This window comes from Vanellus vanellus, assembly GCF_965231255.1.
Source record: "Vanellus vanellus genome assembly, chromosome: 4".
In the NCBI taxonomy this organism is placed as follows: domain Eukaryota; kingdom Metazoa; phylum Chordata; class Aves; order Charadriiformes; family Charadriidae; genus Vanellus; species Vanellus vanellus.
This window is the reverse complement of record NC_138909.1, coordinates 24,505,620-24,525,769: the sequence shown is the minus strand read 5'-3', so window position 1 is coordinate 24,525,769 and position 20,150 is coordinate 24,505,620. Positions and strand designations below refer to the sequence as shown.

The 20,150-nt window shown below is 45.5% G+C and overlaps 1 protein-coding gene across 4 annotated transcripts in view; it reads left to right on the top strand.

Moving 5' to 3' along the window:
• Positions 1 to 20,150, top strand: part of EPHA5 (EPH receptor A5) — a gene marked incomplete at its 5' end in the record, with an annotated part of 202,024 nt that overhangs the window by 169,822 nt on the left and 12,052 nt on the right. For all 4 annotated transcript variants that reach the window (XM_082483149.1, XM_082483148.1, XM_082483151.1 and 1 more), the window contains 7 exons: positions 4,433 to 4,500; positions 5,708 to 5,833; positions 6,877 to 7,062; positions 11,617 to 11,678; positions 12,471 to 12,680; positions 14,577 to 14,726; positions 19,432 to 19,625. In XM_082483149.1, the coding sequence (XP_082339275.1) occupies positions 4,433 to 4,500; positions 5,708 to 5,833; positions 6,877 to 7,062; positions 11,617 to 11,678; positions 12,471 to 12,680; positions 14,577 to 14,726; positions 19,432 to 19,625 (996 nt within the window). The remainder of the gene's footprint in view (positions 1 to 4,432; positions 4,501 to 5,707; positions 5,834 to 6,876; positions 7,063 to 11,616; positions 11,679 to 12,470; positions 12,681 to 14,576; positions 14,727 to 19,431; positions 19,626 to 20,150) is intronic.

The window sequence follows — 20,150 nt, the reverse complement described above, 5'->3', positions numbered from 1 at the left end:
TGGAGCACAGTCCTGCCTGCCCTGTAACACGTATGCAGCCTTATTGCTTTAACATCTTGGAAAAAATAGTCTGAAATGAGCACTTAACCCTTGTAAACAGCAACCTTGCGGTTCTCGCAAACCTCCTGTAGAATGACAGCTCAAGATAGGTTGGATGCATTCCTCAAAGATGATTTCTTGTAAAAGATGTGCTTCTGAGTGAAGGTCTCACCCCTGAAAAGCAAGTGGCATTTTGTCTCTGTTTCAAGAAACTCACAGAGTTCATTTATCTCCTATTTAAGCAACTGAATACATGTATAAGTCTCTGCAGGACTGGGACGGGAGATTGCATGCTGCTTCAGGGCAGAAGGGATTTGATAGTACTGACTGCACCTGGCAAGGTGAGGTCCCTTTCCTCATCGGGGATGTCTAAATGCTGTCCCCGTATGCATTTCCAGTAATGCCTTGGCTGTGTGCTGAAATGCTTGGGCCCGTGGCTATAAAAAAGTATACAAAGCTCTCCCACATCACTCTCTAGGGCTTGGATGTCCAAGGTCCAGCTCCACAGTCCCCTGGCTGTGTCCTGCCTGGGTTGTGACCAGAGTGGTGGCCCCAGCTAGGGAGGTGGAAACTCCTTTCCTTGGGCATTCTGTGGTTTTGGGGGATGCCTCGGGTCGCCGAGGGGCCACACACCACTCAGCAAGGGCGTTTCAAAGCACAGGGTCAGACACAAAGTATTTCCATTGGTCCAGGGAGAGAAAGCATCTTCCTGCCTTGTTTCTTGAAGGATTTTTCTCCGTGAATTGGCTTCTGTCATGAGAGGCAGTGGGCACTGGCTTCCCAGCTGGATTCTTCATCTTTCTACCTGTCCATTTTATATTTTATAAACCTATATAGGGATCATTTTACAACTTCACTTTTATAATCTGCCCCATAAATATTTTACAAGCTGCTTGCCAATCTGCAAGTAGTTTTTAAATAAGACATGATGCCTTAAGAATATTTAAAGTCTCACTTTTTTTCCCTCTGATACTTTTATTGAAAAACACAGAGCTGTGCAAGGAAGACATCTGCTTTCTAGATACAGAAACTGGGACAAATCCACAACAGGAGTAAATGAGTTGAGATTCAGGTGCACTGCTGAATTACGTTAACTCTTTGGCTGAGTGTCTCCAGCTCAGTGGGAGATGAAACGAGCGTCAGGATCTTTATGCTTTTGCTATACGTGATATGGAAAAGATATAGGAAATCTATGGTTTATACAATGACAATAAACTAGACAATGAGTCTTCCATCAGGAGGCTTTTGACTCACAGCTTTTCCAATAAATATTAAGAGCAAGTGCACATGCAGAAATGGATTATTTCACAAACGAGTGGGAGCTTTTTCTTCCCCCAAAATATATTGCAAAGCCACAAAATTTAGATACTTTTATCTGCCAGTAACATTCATGTAGTGAATCAGGACTGTTAACCTGAAATACCAGATTTTTATGGGATTTAGCTGGGGAAGAAAGGAGGAAAAAAGTGCTTGTGTGTGTTATTTAAAGCATCTGAAGGTCAAGAAGGGAAGAAGTGCAATTTAGCCCCAGTCAGCGTGTACATGGCTCGTTTCTCTGGGCAGTTTAAGAAAGCGAGTGTGCAAAGGGCACAAGTGATAGCAGCAGGCAGGTTTTGCAGCAAGTATTGTTAGTGATGCCCAACTGTTGCTTGACGGTTGCAGTCCACTAGCTGCCATTTCACTTTGGCCTGTCTTGTCGAGGCTTGTTTTAACGACGCTTTGGGGGTCCCAGAGCCTGATTTCTTATGCTAATGTGACGTGCTGCAGTATGTGTTACCCAGCTCAAGAGAGGAGGACAGCCGGAGCCAACTGGTTTGCATTGGCCCTTTGAGTGTGTCCCTGGGCAGTAAAACACGGATTGTTGTGCATCAAGATGTACTTGGATGCAAGCAACAACATGTTCCCTATTTCTCTCTCCTCCCTCATTGTGGTCAAAGAATCAGGAGGTGCGGGTAGTAAAAAGGATAACGTTAGAAAAGCTTTTTTATAGGTGAAGTACTCCAAAGCAGAGGAAGACATGAGGGCATTTGCTCTAAAAGGTGGACAGAAGAAATCTTGTATATGTGCATTTGGTAGAAGGATGAAATGAAACATTTGTGTATTTTTAAGAGGAAAATTGGGTTATACCCGTCAATCCAGAAAATCACTTCTGCAGAAAACTGATGTAACTTTTGGCAACTTGCGGCAGAAAAAAATGGGGTTGCCAGAAGTGGGAATTGATGCTGATACTCATATGTCTAGTTTAGATACTTAAAGAGAGAGGCAGTATGACAAAGAAGGAGGAGAATCCATTTTCACCCAGGGATTGTGAACACTAAAACGTACTTTGAAATGACTCTTACTCCCAGGGTCTCTGCGTACACCTAGTACTTAGTTTTTAAACTAATTAGGCAGGACCCCATCTCAGGAAATGGCACTGCTGCTGCTAGAGCAAAGCAGTGAGCATCGACACGCGGATAACTGAGCTGTGTCTCTGGGCACCTCGTTGCTGCTCTCGTGGGTTTTGCATTCAGAGCATGATGGTCTCAGCTTGGTCGCTGCTGCTGAAATCGCACCCTGCATGGATAGCCTGGCTGTTTATCAAGTGCGACCTGTTTATCTCCCTGCCTGTGCCCCCGGACCTCCTATCAGCCTCCCCCCTTGTCTTCTGCACCTTGTCTCAATCCATTCCCCTGCGGTTGCACAACCTTTGCAGTCTATTTTTTCCTCCTCTCCCCTTAGCACAGGTCTCCCCTTCTCCCCAAGGTAAGCTTGCATGCCTGCTCCAGTTCCACAGAGTAACCCCGGGAACTCATGTTGCTTTTCCCCTTCTCAACCCTCTGGTGTCCAGCTCTGCTGGGGCCAGCTTAGCGGCGGTGCGTGCGACCCGTTGTACTGGGGCTTTTATTTGTAATCACGATCATTTCACAAATCCAGTGCCAAAATCCTATAGCCAAAAGGCTGCTTGGCCCCTTGCAACCAGGCAGACAGCAGTTCCCTGTAATAGGACTTCATGCTGAGGGCATGTTTCATGCAGATGCCTATTACTGCCTCCTCCTAATTGCAGTTTTGTTTCTGCTAATCATATGCTCCTCCTTGCTGTGAGTGATGCTGGAGTTCTCGCATCTCCCTCTGTCAAAAATCATGGGCAACAGAAGAGAAGACTCCAAGTTTCTCAGCTTTAAGTGGCTCCTCGGTAACCTGAGGCTTTCTTTGAGGGATGCCAGCTAGCGATCCCATTGTGCGCTGGCTGTGTCCGTGTCAGGTTTTTCACTCTACCAACCAGTGTCCCTCTGTCGCATGTCCATGCAGTTTGCTTTAAGGATGATCCAGTTCCTGTATCCAGTTGTCATATCAGGGTCTTGGAAAGACTGGCATATATATGTGCATCATTCACACCTCATCCCATATTTTTAAACTTGTATATATATGTGTGTATATAGCAGTTCTCCTTGCCTATGCAGTTACCCTGTAGCTTCCTAAGTGGTTGTATAAGTGAAGCAGGTCTCAGTGATGCCACCACAGCAGCCAGTTAATGCTAATGCAATAACATTGCCCGGAGAACCAGCGAGAAGGGCGAGGGATGAGTCAGGGAAGAGCAGCCAAAGACTAACAGGAGGACGCCCTGGGGGAGATGTGACTGCCATATGGCTGTGGTTGCAACTGCATGGTGGGATTCAGCAGCATCCTTGCACTGCCTGGTGTTAACATGGGAGCAAGATAGGTCAGCAAGTGACTGTGTGCCATCTTCTGTGTTTATTGCTGCTGGGCAGAGGGGATTGCATGAATAGTAGCTCCCCTGGGTAAAGACAGGACATGTGCAGGAAACCCCGTCAGAGCCAGGAATACATAGAAGACCCTTGAAGTCAGGGAGGCAACAGGTTTGGAGGTTTTTTAACCCATCATTTTGCATGTGTATAAGGTGTTAATGTTCACACGAGGCTGTTTTCTAAAGTATCAAAATTTAAAGTTCTGTGCAAATGCCCAGTGGGTGAAGGGGAGCATGCAATACCTACAACATGGTGCCTGCAAAAGCTCTGCGATCCAGGAGATCTTGCTTCTGCAATTCTAACGTTTCATCCCATTCCCCTTCCATCGTCCTTCCCGTTCTTGCCTTTTTTTTTCTTCTTATTAAGAGCTAAATTACATGTATGGTATAGTGGAGTTTTTCACAGGCATCTGTGGGATTCGCAAGCACAAGTCCAATTCAAAATCAGTGGGCCTTGGGCCCTGAATCCCGTTAGGGAAATTGCAAGTAGCTTGATGAGCTAAAACTGGGACAGCAGCAATGCAGCCGCTAGAGAGGTTGGATTCGTCGCTGCTCTGGGGTTTTGTGTTTTGTGTGATTTGAGGTAAAGAGCAGGGTTCTGCCATACCAGTGACAAAAATGCTCTTCTCTTTGTTCTTTTTCCAGGCGATGTGGCTACAGCAAGGCTAAACAAGATCCAGAAGAAGAAAAGATGCATTTTCATAACGGCCACAGTGAGTAAAGATCGAACACGTATATATGTGTTTCTGGCTCTCCGTGGTAATGAGAAATACAAGTTGAGAGTTTGTTTGGGTTTTTTTAATAAAAATTAAAATATGGTTTTGCTGGTCATTCACAGAAGAATTCAGTTTATTCTGTTATTCAGTAAGAACCCTTGCTCCACCCCAGCCAGCCGTGAGGACCAATCCCACAGCTAATGTTTGCCTTGGATGCCTCTGCAGAGGTGTCAGGAATAATGCCTACTTCTTGCTCCTAGGAAGCTTTCAGAAATGCTATGTTAATGCCCTTGTATACAAAAACCTCTGCGGTGATGCTAGCAAGTACATCTCAGGGTTACTATTAGTCCTTGCATACATCCAAAGCCAGTGTTTGAAAAGCCTTCCTTTGTCAAGCGCTGTGGGATCTGAGGATGTGTAACAGCGAAGTGCCTTTTGGGGTGGAAAAGGCAAACGCATCTTGAGTGAAAGTCAAATTTCCATTAGTGCTATATAATGAAGGCAGCAGGAAGCAAATCAATTAAGAGCCACACTGTAACGTAGCTGTCTTATTAGACTGATGAGCAGTCCTTCATGTGAGTAGCCTTAATGATTGTGAAAACAAACTTATAATATAGATAATGAAAATACTTTTTCCCCTCTCAAGTCCCGGAGAAAAAGCCTGCTATCGATTTTGTTTACGCTGGTACAACCCGCAGGCTTTATACTGCAAATATTCCGTTCATTTAAATCTCAGTAACTCCATCTGAAATAACGTGGCCAATTGATCAGCTAATGTTTGACTGGTAAGGCATAATTTATTGCAGCTCTCCATCAACCCCCATCCATCCAACTTGCTTTGCAAGTTGATCCCTTAACATTTTGCTTTTTGTACTTTTCCTCCTGGCGTACCCTTTCCAGGTCCAGAAAGGGATCCTTTTGCACCAGACCTTGGACCAGCCCATTACACAGCACCAAGAGGAATTTTTAGCTATGCGTTGTTCCAGATGAGCACTGTTGTGTGCTTTTCTAAATACAATGAAGTTGCACATATGTCGCATATAAACTAAATGTCATTTTCCAAGAATGCCATTCATTTTTCCTGTAGAAATAGGTTTCCCTGCTGCAATGTTTTCCAGCAAAGCAAAGTGCAATGGACAGGAGTGGGTATTGCCCAGCATCCGTCATGCTGCGTGCCAGTAATGCTCTTAATTTGTGTTTGCAGTTAAGCTGCCTGGAGTAAGGACCTACATTGACCCCCACACCTATGAGGACCCTAATCAAGCCGTCCACGAGTTTGCTAAGGAAATCGAAGCTTCGTGCATAACCATTGAAAGAGTTATTGGAGCTGGTACGGAAATGCATTTCATGACCCTTAGCAGCGTGGAGGGTTGACTTTCTTAACATTAGAGATCTGGGAAGGGCTGTGAGATATTTATGCTGTTAGGTACCCTGCAAGTGATGGGGAGCATGTTGCAGCTGAAATTGGGACAAACCTATCATTGTCTGTTGTTTTGAAATTCAGGGACTGAACTGAAAATGGCAGAAAACAGTCTCATTTGGACCAAGCTGAGTTATTCCGACAGATGCTAAGGGAAATAAGTCACTTAATTTTCAGGTTCTTTTCACCATTTTAAACTTTTTCTCCTCCCCCATTAAGGTCTGTCTCGAGGCAAAAATTAAGAATAAGAAGTCATCTGGGAGAGAAAAAAAACCCACAAACCAAAATCCAAAGCTTTTGACTTTCTTGGTTAAAAGAAGAAACTTCCATTTTCTTTCCAGTTAAGCTGTTTGTTTGGACTTGCGTCCAACGTTAGGAATATTTTCTATCCTCTGAAATTGTGAGTTTGGAGGTAATTTACTGTTCACCAGAAAAAAAGAAAAAGAAAAATCCATTTGGGTTACTTTTTTAAATAGATGGTCATAAAATCAGAAGGGGTTTATAGTCTATAAAAATAGATGTTGCTGTGAAAGGCTAACAGCATTCCATCTATTTAACTTACCAAAAGACAGTTAAGAAGCACGTAGCTTGTGTTTTACAGCTATCTACACAGGGCGATAATATAGGATGTGACAGGACTCTTTCATCTAGTAGACAAAAGCACGAAATGAGGAAAAAGCCCAATGGAATCTAGAGCATAGCTCTTTAAATATAGGAAAATTTCATTTTTCTTCCCAGTTTTCTTGTGCTTATGAATTACTTGGCTTGTGGCACACCGGCTGTTTGAGATGGTGATCGCTGTGATGTTCAGCTTTCCACATCCATGAATGCAGGACAGCCCTGCGTGCTTTTCATCAGCTATCTATAGGGGCTGGGCCGCATGCCATAGATGGGCACGCACATGCATGCCTTCAATGTGCTGTGATCCCGTTCTTTCTGATTTTTCTCTGAAGGTGAATTCGGGGAAGTCTGCAGCGGGCGGCTGAAGCTGCAAGGAAAGCGTGAGTTTCCAGTGGCTATCAAAACCCTGAAGGTGGGCTACACGGAGAAACAGAGGCGAGATTTCTTGGGAGAAGCAAGCATCATGGGGCAGTTTGACCACCCCAACATCATCCACCTGGAAGGCGTTGTCACAAAAAGTAGGTACAAGTTGTTGTGGACTGCCGTCCTTGAACTCTGGCTGATGGGAGAGTTGGTTAGGGAAGACTTGGGTAACACGTGTTTTGACTGCGCCTTTTATAATTTCTCAAAAAACGGTGAACTCTCCTTGCCCGAAACGTCACGCTTTGTAGGTCCAGCCAGGGATGGGTTCCCCAACATTATAAAGGGGGGTTGTGCATGAAGGATTTCAGCGTTCTTCCAGCTAGAATGGATAGATAATGGCTAAAATGATAAAAAACATTAAGTCCCTCTGCCAACATTGCCTCACCTAGGCATAATATGCATGGGCTAAGAGAAAACCTTGCTTCAGTGGCCCAAAATTAAATGAGACAGAAATAGGAGATGATATGCCTCGCCAGCCTCAGGCAGTGAGTGGGTGATGGAGACGGCAGTAAGCCAGGGATGTCTGAATGCCAGCGGAGTGTGCTGCCTGACTTCTGCCTTGCAAGTAGTTCAGCAGCACCTTACGCCTGCAAAATGCAAGAGCATTTTGAACACAGTGGTGCCGAGCCACCCGCTAAGTTTTTCAAACAGGCTTGCTTCTTATTCCTGCCTTTATTTGTTTACTTTTTAAACCGCATGAGCCCCAGGGTAAGCAAAGATGTGCCAAGAAGTGGGAAGTGATTTCCCTGGCAGGGAAACGGGGAGGATTTTGCTACCATGAGTCTTAAAAAAAAAAAAAAACAAAAAACCAGCACAACCTACAACCCCTGGTGATTTCCAGCCATCATATTTTGAGAAACCACTGAAGCAAAGCCCACAGGAGGGTAGTGCTGAGCCTTGTGATCACTCACATGGGATGTGGGCAAGGACAGGAGTTAGCTGAAGTTTTGCTTTCCAGAAGCAGGGAAGAACGGGAGTGCAGCTGAAGACGGCAGGACTGTGTAAAACCCCGATTAAGGCAAGCTCCCTGTGGGATAGGCTCGTGATGCCCATGGTAGTAGTTGACCCTGGTGCTGGCATATAGATTATGAGAGGGGTTGAGGGCTTGGCGAAAATGTGAAGTGGCTGGCAAAACATGCCAGCACGAGAGACTGACTACTCAGTTAGCAAAATAACCTTCCATAACTTTCCCAGCCCAGTTCTTCTCCAAATTACTGTACGCACTAAAGATAAGGGCAGAGGAAGGGACGGCACATCCGAATGTGCCCAACCCAATCCTCTGCGGCTGTTGGTGCTGTGCTGAGGCTGTGGGAAAGGTGCTGCTAGTACCATTTGTCATTCATCAGAGGCAGCGTCTCCCAAATCAGTTCTTTTTCAGAGCTGCAATAGAGAAGGTACAGAGATGCTAGCTGTGCGTCCGGCTCGTATCCTTATAACCTACTCAAAACCAATGCTCTTTTGTAATCACCAGCTTTTCCTTGCGTTTTTCCTTGAAATTGCATTTCCTAAAACTTTTAAGAAATTAAAAAAAAAAATCTAAGGTAGGTTTCACCCAAAAATTGGATAAATATCAGAATCCCTTGGGGTTACCTTGTGTAGCCCTTAATACGAAGAAGCTCCCATTTCTACCCCTGCAGGGATGCAGGATATTGGGCAAGAAGCGAGTGACGATTATACATCCATAATAGCTGCTACTGACATGGGCTTTAGTCTTTCTGGCTGCCACAGCCTCAGGGGGTGGGTGGGAAACCCACTTTTGGAGAGGATGTGCCTCCCTAAGCGAGCTGCCTTTTATATAAAGTGGCCGTCTGCTCCAAAGGCAGTGGAAAAGCTGTGAGCTTTGCTTCTAAATTGGACGTGGAGCAACTGGAATTCAGATGCAGGGGGGTGCATGCACCCCAAGCTCCTCATTAGCTCAGTAAATGCTTGTTTACCACACACAAAATTTTTTCTATCGGGCATCTGGAGCATCTTCCCAGCCTTTTTTCTTTTCTTTTAAATGGACCAAAACAACCGTGATTAATCCCAAACGATGCTGCTGTCTCAAAGTATTATTTAACTTCTTCCCTTCAGTGTTTTAGTCATTGGCCTATCGTAGATCCAGATCTTTAAGGTAAAATGTCTTTGCTGCATCATGATTTACTTTGGAAGTGAATTAAGTTAAATTGAATTAGGCCATTTTTAATTCTGAATGAGAATATCCGCACAGGGGCTTAATACCATTTAACTAATCTAGTTCAAATGCACACCTTAGTTAGTTTGGATTAATCGTATTCGTTGTCCCCGTGCACACAAGCCCTTAGCTATTTCTGCTTTACAAAGGTAATGATGGTCCCGTGTTCATTCACATCCCGTTTGGTTGGGCGGATGGTGTGCACATTGCATTACTACATTGATATGAATGACATCTACATGCCTTTTATGGCCCTGTAATGCCAGCGGGAGGCAGCCCTGCTAACATGGAGAATCAGACCAGTGAAGGGCTGATGTTTACTCTTAATTTACTTTGTTGAAAGTTACTCTATTTAGTGTCTTTATTTCCATGCTCTTCGATATGGGGCTAATTTATTCCACGATTACCGTCAACCTGCAGCAGTCAGATAATGAAACAGAAGTGCCAGAAATCTTATTTTCTGTTCTCTGATGGCAACCAAAGGCGGGAGTGTGAAGGAGGTTCCCCAGGGTGGTGGCGTACCTAGACGCCAGTCTTGCTGCAACGCTTCCTTGAAGTGTCAGAGATAAGGGACAGCATGCTACAGTTGGGGGCTTAGTGATTAAAAACGAAAAAAAATTAAAAAAATTTAGTTATACCTGGGATTTCCCTGTGTAGTCACTGACGTGTTTGCCAGCCTATAGCGATGTAACCCAAGATCTTCCCGTCCTGCACGCAGCCCGCATCGTGTATAGACACAGCTGTCATCCTTGAAGATGGGGCCCGTTATTTTGTTTGAGACTCAATGATATTTTTGATGGCCCCAAGGTGCATTTCTCATATCAAAAGTAATACTTTTGGCAAGCTTCGAGCTCAGGCGGTAGCTGTGATATTAACTTAAGAGAAGTGAAGCAGCGCAGGTCCCTCATGCTGCAAAGGTAGTATCTGCACAACAATGAGTGTTTTGATTGACAAGTTCACAATTACCTTTATTATGTAGATAATTAAGCCCTAATTTAGACAAATAGTTAAGGTAATGGGAAAGTGGGAAGATTAAGACCAATCTAAATGGTAGAATATGTGCCCATTTTTAGGAGCATTTACCTTCATGCGCATGTTATGACACACGGCGGCTCTCATTGATCATTTCTATGAAAGACATTTATAATGCACTTTACAAATAATTGACAGCTCCTCTTTTGTCTGTGCTTCGTGCTAGCTAATGGAAATTGATTTAAATAAAAAATAATTTACATGTTCTTATAAGATTTCATTGAATTTACAAGGGCTGGAGCACACCACATTAATTATTGCTATGTCATTGTGGCAAGCTAGCGAGAAATTAGATATAAAAACTGAGCAAAACCTATGTATAATTACCATTAAAATGACTCGGGCATGAAAATTAATCAAATGGATTTGGAAAAACATTATTATTCCTGTCAACAATAGGAGGCCAGGTCTTTTGTTAAGAACTTTTATTTTGTTTTCCACCTGCACTCGTTCCATACTTAACTCGCTTTTGTTGTGCAGCATAAATATTCCTTTTCTTACTTCCTGATGTGTTTACAAGGGTCATCACGTGGGATTACTTGAATTACAAGGGACACAATCCCATCCTTTCCTTTCTTGGTGTTGGTGGCTACCAAGCTCAGATAGGTACTTCAGCTCGTCCTGGTTCCTCCAGTTTGGCTCCTGTTGTTACTTTAGGGTGTTGAAGCTATAGAGGGGAAGTCCAAAGAGGCCACTGTGTGGAATTTGGCCTCTGCAAGCTTCCAGCTTCTTCATGGAGATGAGGAGAAGTTTGTCTGAGTTCAGCTTGCAACCTCTTCCTCAAACATCATCTAAACACTCTAGGGCTTGGTACCCCACCCATAATACGGAATTACTTTTTCATTCCCTCCTCTTCCATTACCCTATTTCTACATATATTCTGGCAAAAACTATTGTCATCCTGCTGAGACAGCAGTGTCTTGGTGTAGATGTACCGTTGCATGGCTGTATATTCACATTCAGATGCATGATGAAAAGACAGGCTGAGAGAGTTGGAGTTGTTCAGCCCGGAGAAGAGAAGGCTCTGGGGAGACTTTCTAGCAGCCTTCCAGTAGCTAAAGGGGGCTTACAGGAAAGGTGGGGAGGGACTCTTTATCAGGGAGTGTAGCGGTAGGATGAGGGGTAACAGTTTTAAACTGGAAGAGAATAGATTTAGATTAGATATTAGGAAGAAATTCCTTACCATGAGGGTGGTGAGGCACTGGAACAAGTTGCCCAGAGAAGCTGTGGAAGCTCCATCCCTGGAGGTGTTCAAGGCCAGGCTGGATGGGGCTTTGAGCGACCTGGTCTAGTGGGAGGTGTCCCTGCCTATGGCAGGAGGGTTGGAACTAGATGATCTTCAAGGTCCCTTCCAACCTAAACCTTTCTATGATTCTATGACTTTATTATTATACACGTTTTTTAAATAAATTGCTAACAAACTCATGTGCTTTTTTTTTTTCAGGCAAACCAGTAATGATAGTCACTGAATACATGGAAAACGGTTCTCTGGATACGTTTTTAAAGGTAATACTTAGATCCTTTTTCCAGGGGGACTTTGGCTAAAGATTGCGTTCTTTGCAGGTGGTTAACTTCAGTGAAAATTTTCGCTGGGTGCTGGTCCAACTGTTGGTGCTGTCTGGAGGCAGGAGTAGCTCAGTTGCCTGTTTGGTCTATATTTGTACAGCATCATGAAGGACGTGGTTCGTGCATTGATACAAACAGATAAGAATAAATTGGAGGATATTATGTTTATTTTAGAAGGCAGTCTGCTGCACAGAAATGATTAACTTATCCTGCAAAAGTTGATGTGTTTCCAGAGCACATCCACACTGCATCAATGCAAACCCCAGACTTGCCAGAGGTTTTTCCATGAGATGTTAGAGCTAGAGAAAGGAGGATAGGAGCAGTGGTTAGAAATGCTGTGTGGCCACGTGGGGAAGAGCCCCTATCCCCAAATATTCACACGTGGACCTCTGCAGGTAGGATTTCCGTGCGACTTGGTGCTGTTCAGTTGGCTTTATACACATAACTACATGTGTTCACTCCCAGTCACAGTCTCTTTATCAGTCACCAGTGGAAATAGCTTGCTCCTTGATCTCCAGTTAAAAGAACTACATTTCCTTAGCTTTGTCTCTAGAGATCCTAATCCAAACAGCGAAACTTTGAAAAGCTTTGTGGTCAGAGCATGAGAGCAATGAATTATTAATTTCCCTGTTTTTCTTCCCTGGAGACTTGCCTTTGCATTTTTATTCATGCACAGGCAACGCTGAGGGTGCAGAGACTCTCAACTCATGAAATGTCTCCCTCCTTTTGCAGAAGAACGATGGGCAGTTCACGGTCATTCAGCTGGTTGGGATGCTGCGAGGCATCGCGTCAGGGATGAAGTACCTGTCTGACATGGGTTACGTACACAGAGATCTGGCTGCCAGGAATATCCTAATCAACAGCAACTTAGTCTGCAAGGTGTCAGACTTCGGCCTCTCCAGAGTCCTAGAAGATGACCCCGAAGCAGCATACACAACCAGGGTGAGTTATGAGGATACCGAACTGATTGAGCTCAAGAAGAATTTATTTCCTGCTACATTTTGGCGTTCAGGCTCTCTAGCAAAGAGGTTTCTACAAATCCAGAGTCTCTATACTGTGCACGAGGGTGTGGCCAGGTGTTACCAGTTAGTAATTATCAGATTAATTTTGAAAATGCCTGTAACTTTGTAGTGGGGATGGCCAAATAAGGCAGAACTTAACTAATAACTTTTAAGTTCCTGTTGGGAACCTGAGTCAAATAGCAAACTTTGCAAAGGTGCTGCGCCCCCAGCTCTGTGCTGTCCTCTGGTGAATAGGGAGGAAAGAGCAAGAGCAAGTGCTTTGCTTAGGCACCCATGCAGCCATCTAAGCCAGGGCCTTCTGGACAATTTGACCCTTTTAAAACATTGGTAAGTGTGTAATGCCTGTTGCAAATGACACACGTTGCCCTCAACATTAGCCTGTTGAAGGGTAATTTCGCCCAGCCTGAGAAAGAGCTGCTCCAGCCTCAGGGTGCTCTGCCCCTTTCCGTCCTTGATCCATCCTTTCAGGGCGTCAGCCTACCCCATCCCAGTGTGAGGCCACATGGACCCAGTGCTGTGCAGATGGGGTGGACAAGGACCCATTAGGTGGACAGGACCCTGTCCACCCCACAGACCCAGCAGCACAGGCTTGGAGAGAGCCTCCAATATTCGTGGCAGTGATTGGCACGCCTGGACATGTCCTATTAGCGTGTTTTTCCAAGGGTATTGTTTTACGGATGGTGGGAGCTCTCTGGGTCACGTTCCCAGTTCCTGCAGAGATCTGGGAAAGGCCTTTCAGCTCTTGGCAGTCACGGCCCCGCGACAGGACTCGGCGCACGGCTGGAGCGGAGCCTCCCTGCAGGCTGGAGGGCTCTCGGCCAGCCCTGCTGCGGCTGCAACGTGCTGCCATGTGCTAATTGGCACTGCTGAGAATCTGGCTCCTCACTTAAGGCATGTGCTGATAAGCCGGTGAATAAATAATTATTGGAAGAAAGGACTTTTTAAAATTTGCTTTGAAAATGTGTTCCAAATTCTACCTTTTTCCAATAGCAAACACTGTTAGGGGGCATTCAGGGAGTCTTTACAATATTTAGCTCAACATTGAGAGGAAGGGTTCTTCACAGTAAAATATAAATGAAGGGAGACAACTCTTTAAACCCAATGAGAAAAGCGACACCTTAATCCAAACTCTCCTTTCTCTCCCCTCTTTCTTCTCAGAGCTGGTCTGAAGTTTGATTTCTAAAATGGTAGAAAGGGAAAAAGGAAACGGCAAAGCACATTTGGCAGCTGTGGCATCATTTTCAGTCCCACAGCAGAGGCCAAGCAGGCTGGTCTTTGCATGCACAGATTTCTCTGCCCGCTACACAGATCTCTCTGCAGGATCAGGACCACATTAAAATAAAAAAAAAAAAAAAAAAAAAAAGAAAGAAAGAAAGAAAAAAAAAAAAGGGCATTACTTCCACAGCAATTTGCATGAAGCCCTCATTAGATCAAAGTCTTCCTCGGCTTCAGAGCTGTCTGTTCCTCCCCCGCTCGCTCTCAGAAATGGAAGAACTGTATTCCCTTACCAACCTGTGCAACATAATTGAGATGTTGATCCTATACATGTCCCAGCATTCAAACAGCATTCAAACAACAAACCTTCAGGACAGCCAATTAGTAGGCAGCCTACAAATGCTTATGGGCTGAGATAATGTGGAAAGGGGCCCCATGCTGTCAAACAGATTTACTTTAAAATTCGATGTCTCTTTCCAGAGAGAAAACAACATCCCTTAGTGCTCTAAGAAGTGCTGTTTCGTCCTCTTTTGCATGTTCTCTGCCCTCCTCTGCAATCTGGTTTCCAGCTTTTTTTTTTTTCCTTTTCTTTTCCTTCTAGGGAGGGAAGATCCCCATCCGATGGACAGCACCCGAAGCGATCGCCTTCCGCAAATTCACATCGGCCAGCGACGTCTGGAGCTACGGCATCGTGATGTGGGAGGTGATGTCCTACGGCGAGAGGCCTTACTGGGAAATGACAAACCAAGATGTAAGCACGTGCAAGAGCTGCCGCGTGATGGGACTTTGAGGGCTCGGCATTCATTCTGCAATCAGAGAGGCAGGATGGGGACAAGAGGAGGAGAGCCGCCGTAAAAATGGCTTTGCTCCCCTATGCCAGGCAAAAATGATTCTCCCGTTTCATGCTCTTTTTTTACAGCAGCAGCCCAGAACAGGCTGTGCACAGAGGGGAATGTGTCTGCACAGAGGCAAGCCTGCTTCCCCCAGCAGACCGCTGGAGCTTCACTAATGCTGTTAGAGCTGGAGCCTGTCCCTCCTCTGCTTAATGACAAAGGTCTGCCAGGGGATAGATGCTGATAACTGGCAGCATTTCAATTGTGTGTTCAAACCCCTGCTGCCACGTAAAGCAGAAACTCAAGAGAGTCACGGTAAGGGCTTTGTTTCCCTGCACAAAAGCTGGGTGATTTGATCTAGTGACAGCAGTCCAGAGAGCTGCGTCTCGGTTGCCCTTGCGTTGCTGATCTTGAGAGCATAGTTTTGCTCCTGTTGTGAACATCTTGTAAGTCTGCGCTAATGCAAGCTCTCATGGTTTGTTTGTATAGCGCCCTTCAAGTTGTGTCGCCTTGCTCCTGGGCTCCAGTGCTCCCTTGAGTCTCTGACCTCAAGGCCACCCTCCGAAGCATCCCCAGGGAGATAGCCTGCGGGCGCTGTCCCTGTCCTGACTGCAGCTCTGATCCCAGCCTGTGTAAGGATCTTTTGATCCTACTGCAGGGCTACCTCCTACACTGAGCTCACCATAAACGTCTGTCCTTGTCTAAGTCTAAAAAAAATTTAAGCCTTGGGGGTTGCCAGATATTCTAGGCCCCTCCTTTCTGTTCACATCTCTGAGAACCATGACGTGTGGAGGAGGTCTCTGAGGATGCCAGCTAGTGCATGGTTAGGGTCACCATGAGACATGCGGGACCCCCAGAGCAGCTCTGCAACGCGGGGCAGGTGTGTGGGGGGGAAATGCACCACTCTGCCTGTGGCAAACAGAGTCATTCCTGATCCCTCCAACTTCATCTCTGCAGACCTCCACCTGCAGAGATGCTGCTGCCAGCTGGGGAAAGCAGGCAGGTCCTTGCTCCGCCATGGGTTTCCTCTGGTCACAACACCTGATGTTTCATCCTTTTCTCTTTTTTGAGCAGTGTCCCTGTCCCTGTGACTTTCTGCCGTTTCGCTGGCAGCAAAGGCTCTGGCTGAGCCTTCTGTTTCTCCTGTGTTTTGTCTGTGGGCCTTTGCCATCAGTAGATGTTACTACCTGTCATGCCGAGCTGCTGGCTCGTCTCGCTTTGAGTCCAGGCGCGGAAACGAGCAGTACCTCTGAGATGGTCACGCTGTGCATCTTGCCAGGGAGACGAGCGCGTTGTTTGGCTTGAATGCCCCACCGCTTCTGCATTGCTGAGGCTGTCACGTTTGCAGGGAGTTTGGTAAAGCAGCATGTATCTACGTAGGGATTTATCTCAATCAAATACAGACTTTCTTCCATAGCCTGTGCAGAGAATGCAGCAATTGAGAGCCAAGCTTTTTTGGTCACACAGAGCACTGTAACTATCTTTAATGCTGATGCACTGACATAGCACAGATGTTGTTCAGTAAACACCAGGCTAAGATTCAGGCTGGTGCCAGTGAAATGACGCTCCATGGCCAGGGGAGTGCCTTGTCTGGATCGTAACACTATGAACATCCACACTTTGCAGAACTGTTCCGAAAAGCCCAAATGCCTCCGTGCACTGTGGGGCACCGGGCGAATTCTACACTTGCCTGAGAAGCAGCGGATGGGGGACTGGTTTCTTTTGGAGTGGAAGGCAGAGGACTGGTGAGATGTTTATGAACATCAATTCCTGCTCAGGCTTTGCTTAGGTTACCTCTCTGCCTATGTGCAGGTGGCAAGGGCCTGGATGGTGGTAGCCTGGGAAACTTAATTCAGTGTTGTGGCATGTTTCTCATGCAATTTGTGCCTTCCTGCTTCATCTTCTGAAGGCCTCCTCTTTTTCTTTCCTCCCCTGCTTGTGTTGGCAGAAGATTCGGTGGTGTTAGATACAGCATTGGCTTTCATGCGGAGGACCAGGGGGCTCTGCTCACATGAATTTCGGACTCTGTGGCACAAGAGTTTCTTGTTGCATGGCTTGTAATTAGAGCACATTGTTTGGCAGCACAGTCTGTGATGAGCAAAACGATTCTCACCATGTTACAGCCGAAATACTTTAAAGGAGGCACAGTGCCGTAGGGCAGGCAATGTTGTCACTGCAAAGGCTACAAACCATGTTTTAAAGTCATGCTGGTTTCTGCATAGCCTTCTAAAAATATGCTTTGACTCAACCACAAGATAAGGCTTTGATGCAGGAATTGTTGAGAGGAATTTTGTGACCTGTGTTACACAGGTTGCTAAGCTAAATGATCACAGTGGTTGCTTTTTAGTTTTCAGACTGGTGGTTTTTGAAAACACAGAGCTTAAAAGTGTTGCTTTGGTTTACTGGAATAGACTATCCCAAATGGTCCTCTCCCAGACATTCAGTTCAGCCACCCCAATCCATAAGTGAGCAGTGCTTGTCCAGAAGAGGAACATGGACAAAAATGCATCATTATGGGTGCAAATTTTAATTCTTCAAGTCTTATGAAGCAGTATGCACCAATGAATGGGACAGCAAATGTGCCATTTTCTTATTTTCTAAGTATTGCGATGGCTACAAGTGACTCGGTCTTTATTGTTTCATTCTTTTCTCCTGTTATTGCCAGACCCCCAAGACACCTTCAGATGCAAGAGTGTATTTCAGCGTCCTAGCTCCTTGCAGTGTTTTGATACCATTTACATTGTATCTCCAGAACGAACGACATCCTGTAAATTGAGTTAACGCTATTGATTGTGATGTTACTGCCAGGAATATCAAACATGCATAACCCCATTGCAGATGTAGTTCAGATACTCTGAGCTGGTGCCAGATGGTCTGCTCCCCGTCTTGCTACTATTTTCTTTCTGCTACAGCTGGAGGATGATCCGTTATTATTATAAATGCAGACGCGGACACAGCAAATAACATTCTCGTGGCTGTGCCACACTGAGGCTTTTTTTATAGGGCAGTTGCAAATTTGGTATCGGGGTCCAGCTAAAAAGCATGATGTGAAGAACAGACAGGGCAGATAGCACAGTGTGGTGGGGCTGTTTTTTGATGCTGCAAGCAAAAGTTGGGCCATCGAAGAGATTGCTTTGCAAGTGCAGGTTGGGTGGAGAGCGGTGCAACTGCTCTACTGACAGATTAAATCTTAGATGGGTGCAAAAGGACTGCAGGTCTTCTGGGCCAGATCTTCAGACGTGCTCGCTACCCTTGGAGAAGATTACAAAGCCTCCCTGATCTTCTTCTCTACTATGTCCATCCTTAGGGAGTGTGAGGTTCCTGCTACTGCTGCTCAGCCAGCCTGGCTCATTCCTGGGACTGTTCCACTTGGCAAAGAGCCCTGTGGTGGAGGACAATTTGAAAGCGATCCATGAGGTCCTGAATTTTGGAGCCTTCTGAAATGCAATGCCAGCCTGATGCAGCTCTTCCTGTACTGCCTGGATAGAGACTAAAGATGGAGAAAACAACTTCCATGCTAACCACAGAGCCTTCTTTTTAAACACAGGATGTTTTCAAATCGGTGCCTAGAATGACTGGCATCTGAGGCAGTTCTTGGAGTCCCACAGTGAAGCACTGTGGTTTTCCACATAGCGAATAGATGCTTCCAGCTCCTTTTGGTCAAGGAGTCTTGGGAGTAGAGGGTGTGAAGATGGGCTCCTGGGACTCTCTTGGAGCAGTCATAGATTCTTGTGGCTTGAAACGCAAGCTGCATTCTGAAAATTGCAGTGGTTCAAAATGGGAACTGCTGGGCTTGGAGCCCTGCTGTAAATCTGCCCTAAACTGGGGAAAACAAGTTGCTTTCTTCAATTCTTCTCTCAGTTATTCATTTCTGCCTTTCAAGAGGGCAGGCAGCACACGTGCATTCCTCTTGTTTCAGATATACAACCAGAGGTGGTTTGTATTTGAAATCAGTGCAACAACCCTCCCCTGGTTTTAATTTACATACTCTTGGGCTGACATTTTAAATTCCTGGCAGAAATGTGGCCACACTAAGAAACGACTAGACCCAGACAGCACTGAATGATATATGAGATGGTTGTTCTGCCTCTGCCTTGAATCCATCCATCAATTAGCATTCAAAGTCTCTTTTGAAATACAGTCAGACTTTTATTACCGTAATACAAATTTGTGGTCTAGCACATGCCTTTTCATTTAAAAAGAAGCCAACATCTGAATAAACAAAATCACTGCACTCCAAGAAGATGCCAGAAAGCCCCGTAGGCGGCCTTTTGTGGACTCTAGAGTAGGATCCGGGAGTTTCCTGGTATATAACCTACAGACCTCAGCTGAGCTTTGAACAAGTGCAACCTGGCATCTGGCCCCCCTGGTTGCTGCAGTGCCTTGGCTTTCTAGATTCATTTTGCAGTGACCAAAAATTAAATTACTCAACCCATCTTGTAGAAAATACGCAAGATAGTTGTGTTTACTGGGTTTGCCTCTTGTGTGCAGAGTTGGGGGGCGGTGCGATTTTACATGAGCATATTGCTGGTCCCAAAGTTCTCCGTTTAAGTCAATTTGCATTTGGGGAAAAGGCGAGAGGAAGAAAAGCAACCCATCAGCCTCGTGTTTTGTCTCTCGTAGGTGATTAAAGCCGTGGAGGAAGGCTATCGCCTGCCAAGTCCCATGGACTGCCCTGCTGCTCTCTACCAGCTAATGCTCGACTGCTGGCAGAAAGACCGCAACAGCAGGCCCAAGTTTGACGAAATTGTCAGCATGTTGGACAAGCTCATCCGTAACCCAAGCAGCTTGAAGACGTTGGTTAATGCATCGAGCAGGTACGAACTCAAGCCAGAGCCATTTCTCTGAGCGAGATCCTTGTCTGAATACCCGCTCCTGGGGTTGAATTACCAGTTATTATTTAGCCTGCGTGCGTCTGCGGGTGGATGTTCCTCCAGCTTCATTATGTCCATGGGAGTTTTCCCAAATCAACTTTTTCTGTTGAAATTGGCAGACAGGTGAGCAATTCAGTTACTCTGTAAATGCAGTGCTGCTCCCACAAAGAAAATTACTGTGGCCTGTCTTTCAGAAATGAGAGTTTCGGCAGTATTTATAGGTCTATGATAAAGCTACCTGGCTCTACCCCAGGGTCAGAGAGGGCAGGACTTGAGTGCATGAAGTAGATAGTAAATGCTGCTCAAATTATCTGCCTGTTGACTTTATCTTGGTAATACAAATGAAGAGCATCTCTTGGGGAAACTCTTAGAGTGTGCAAAGCTCACAGATGTCCAAGTGCATCCTCCCACAGCTATTCCCAGGCTTGCTAGCTGCCACTGCCAGTTCTGACAGTCTTGGTAATCGTG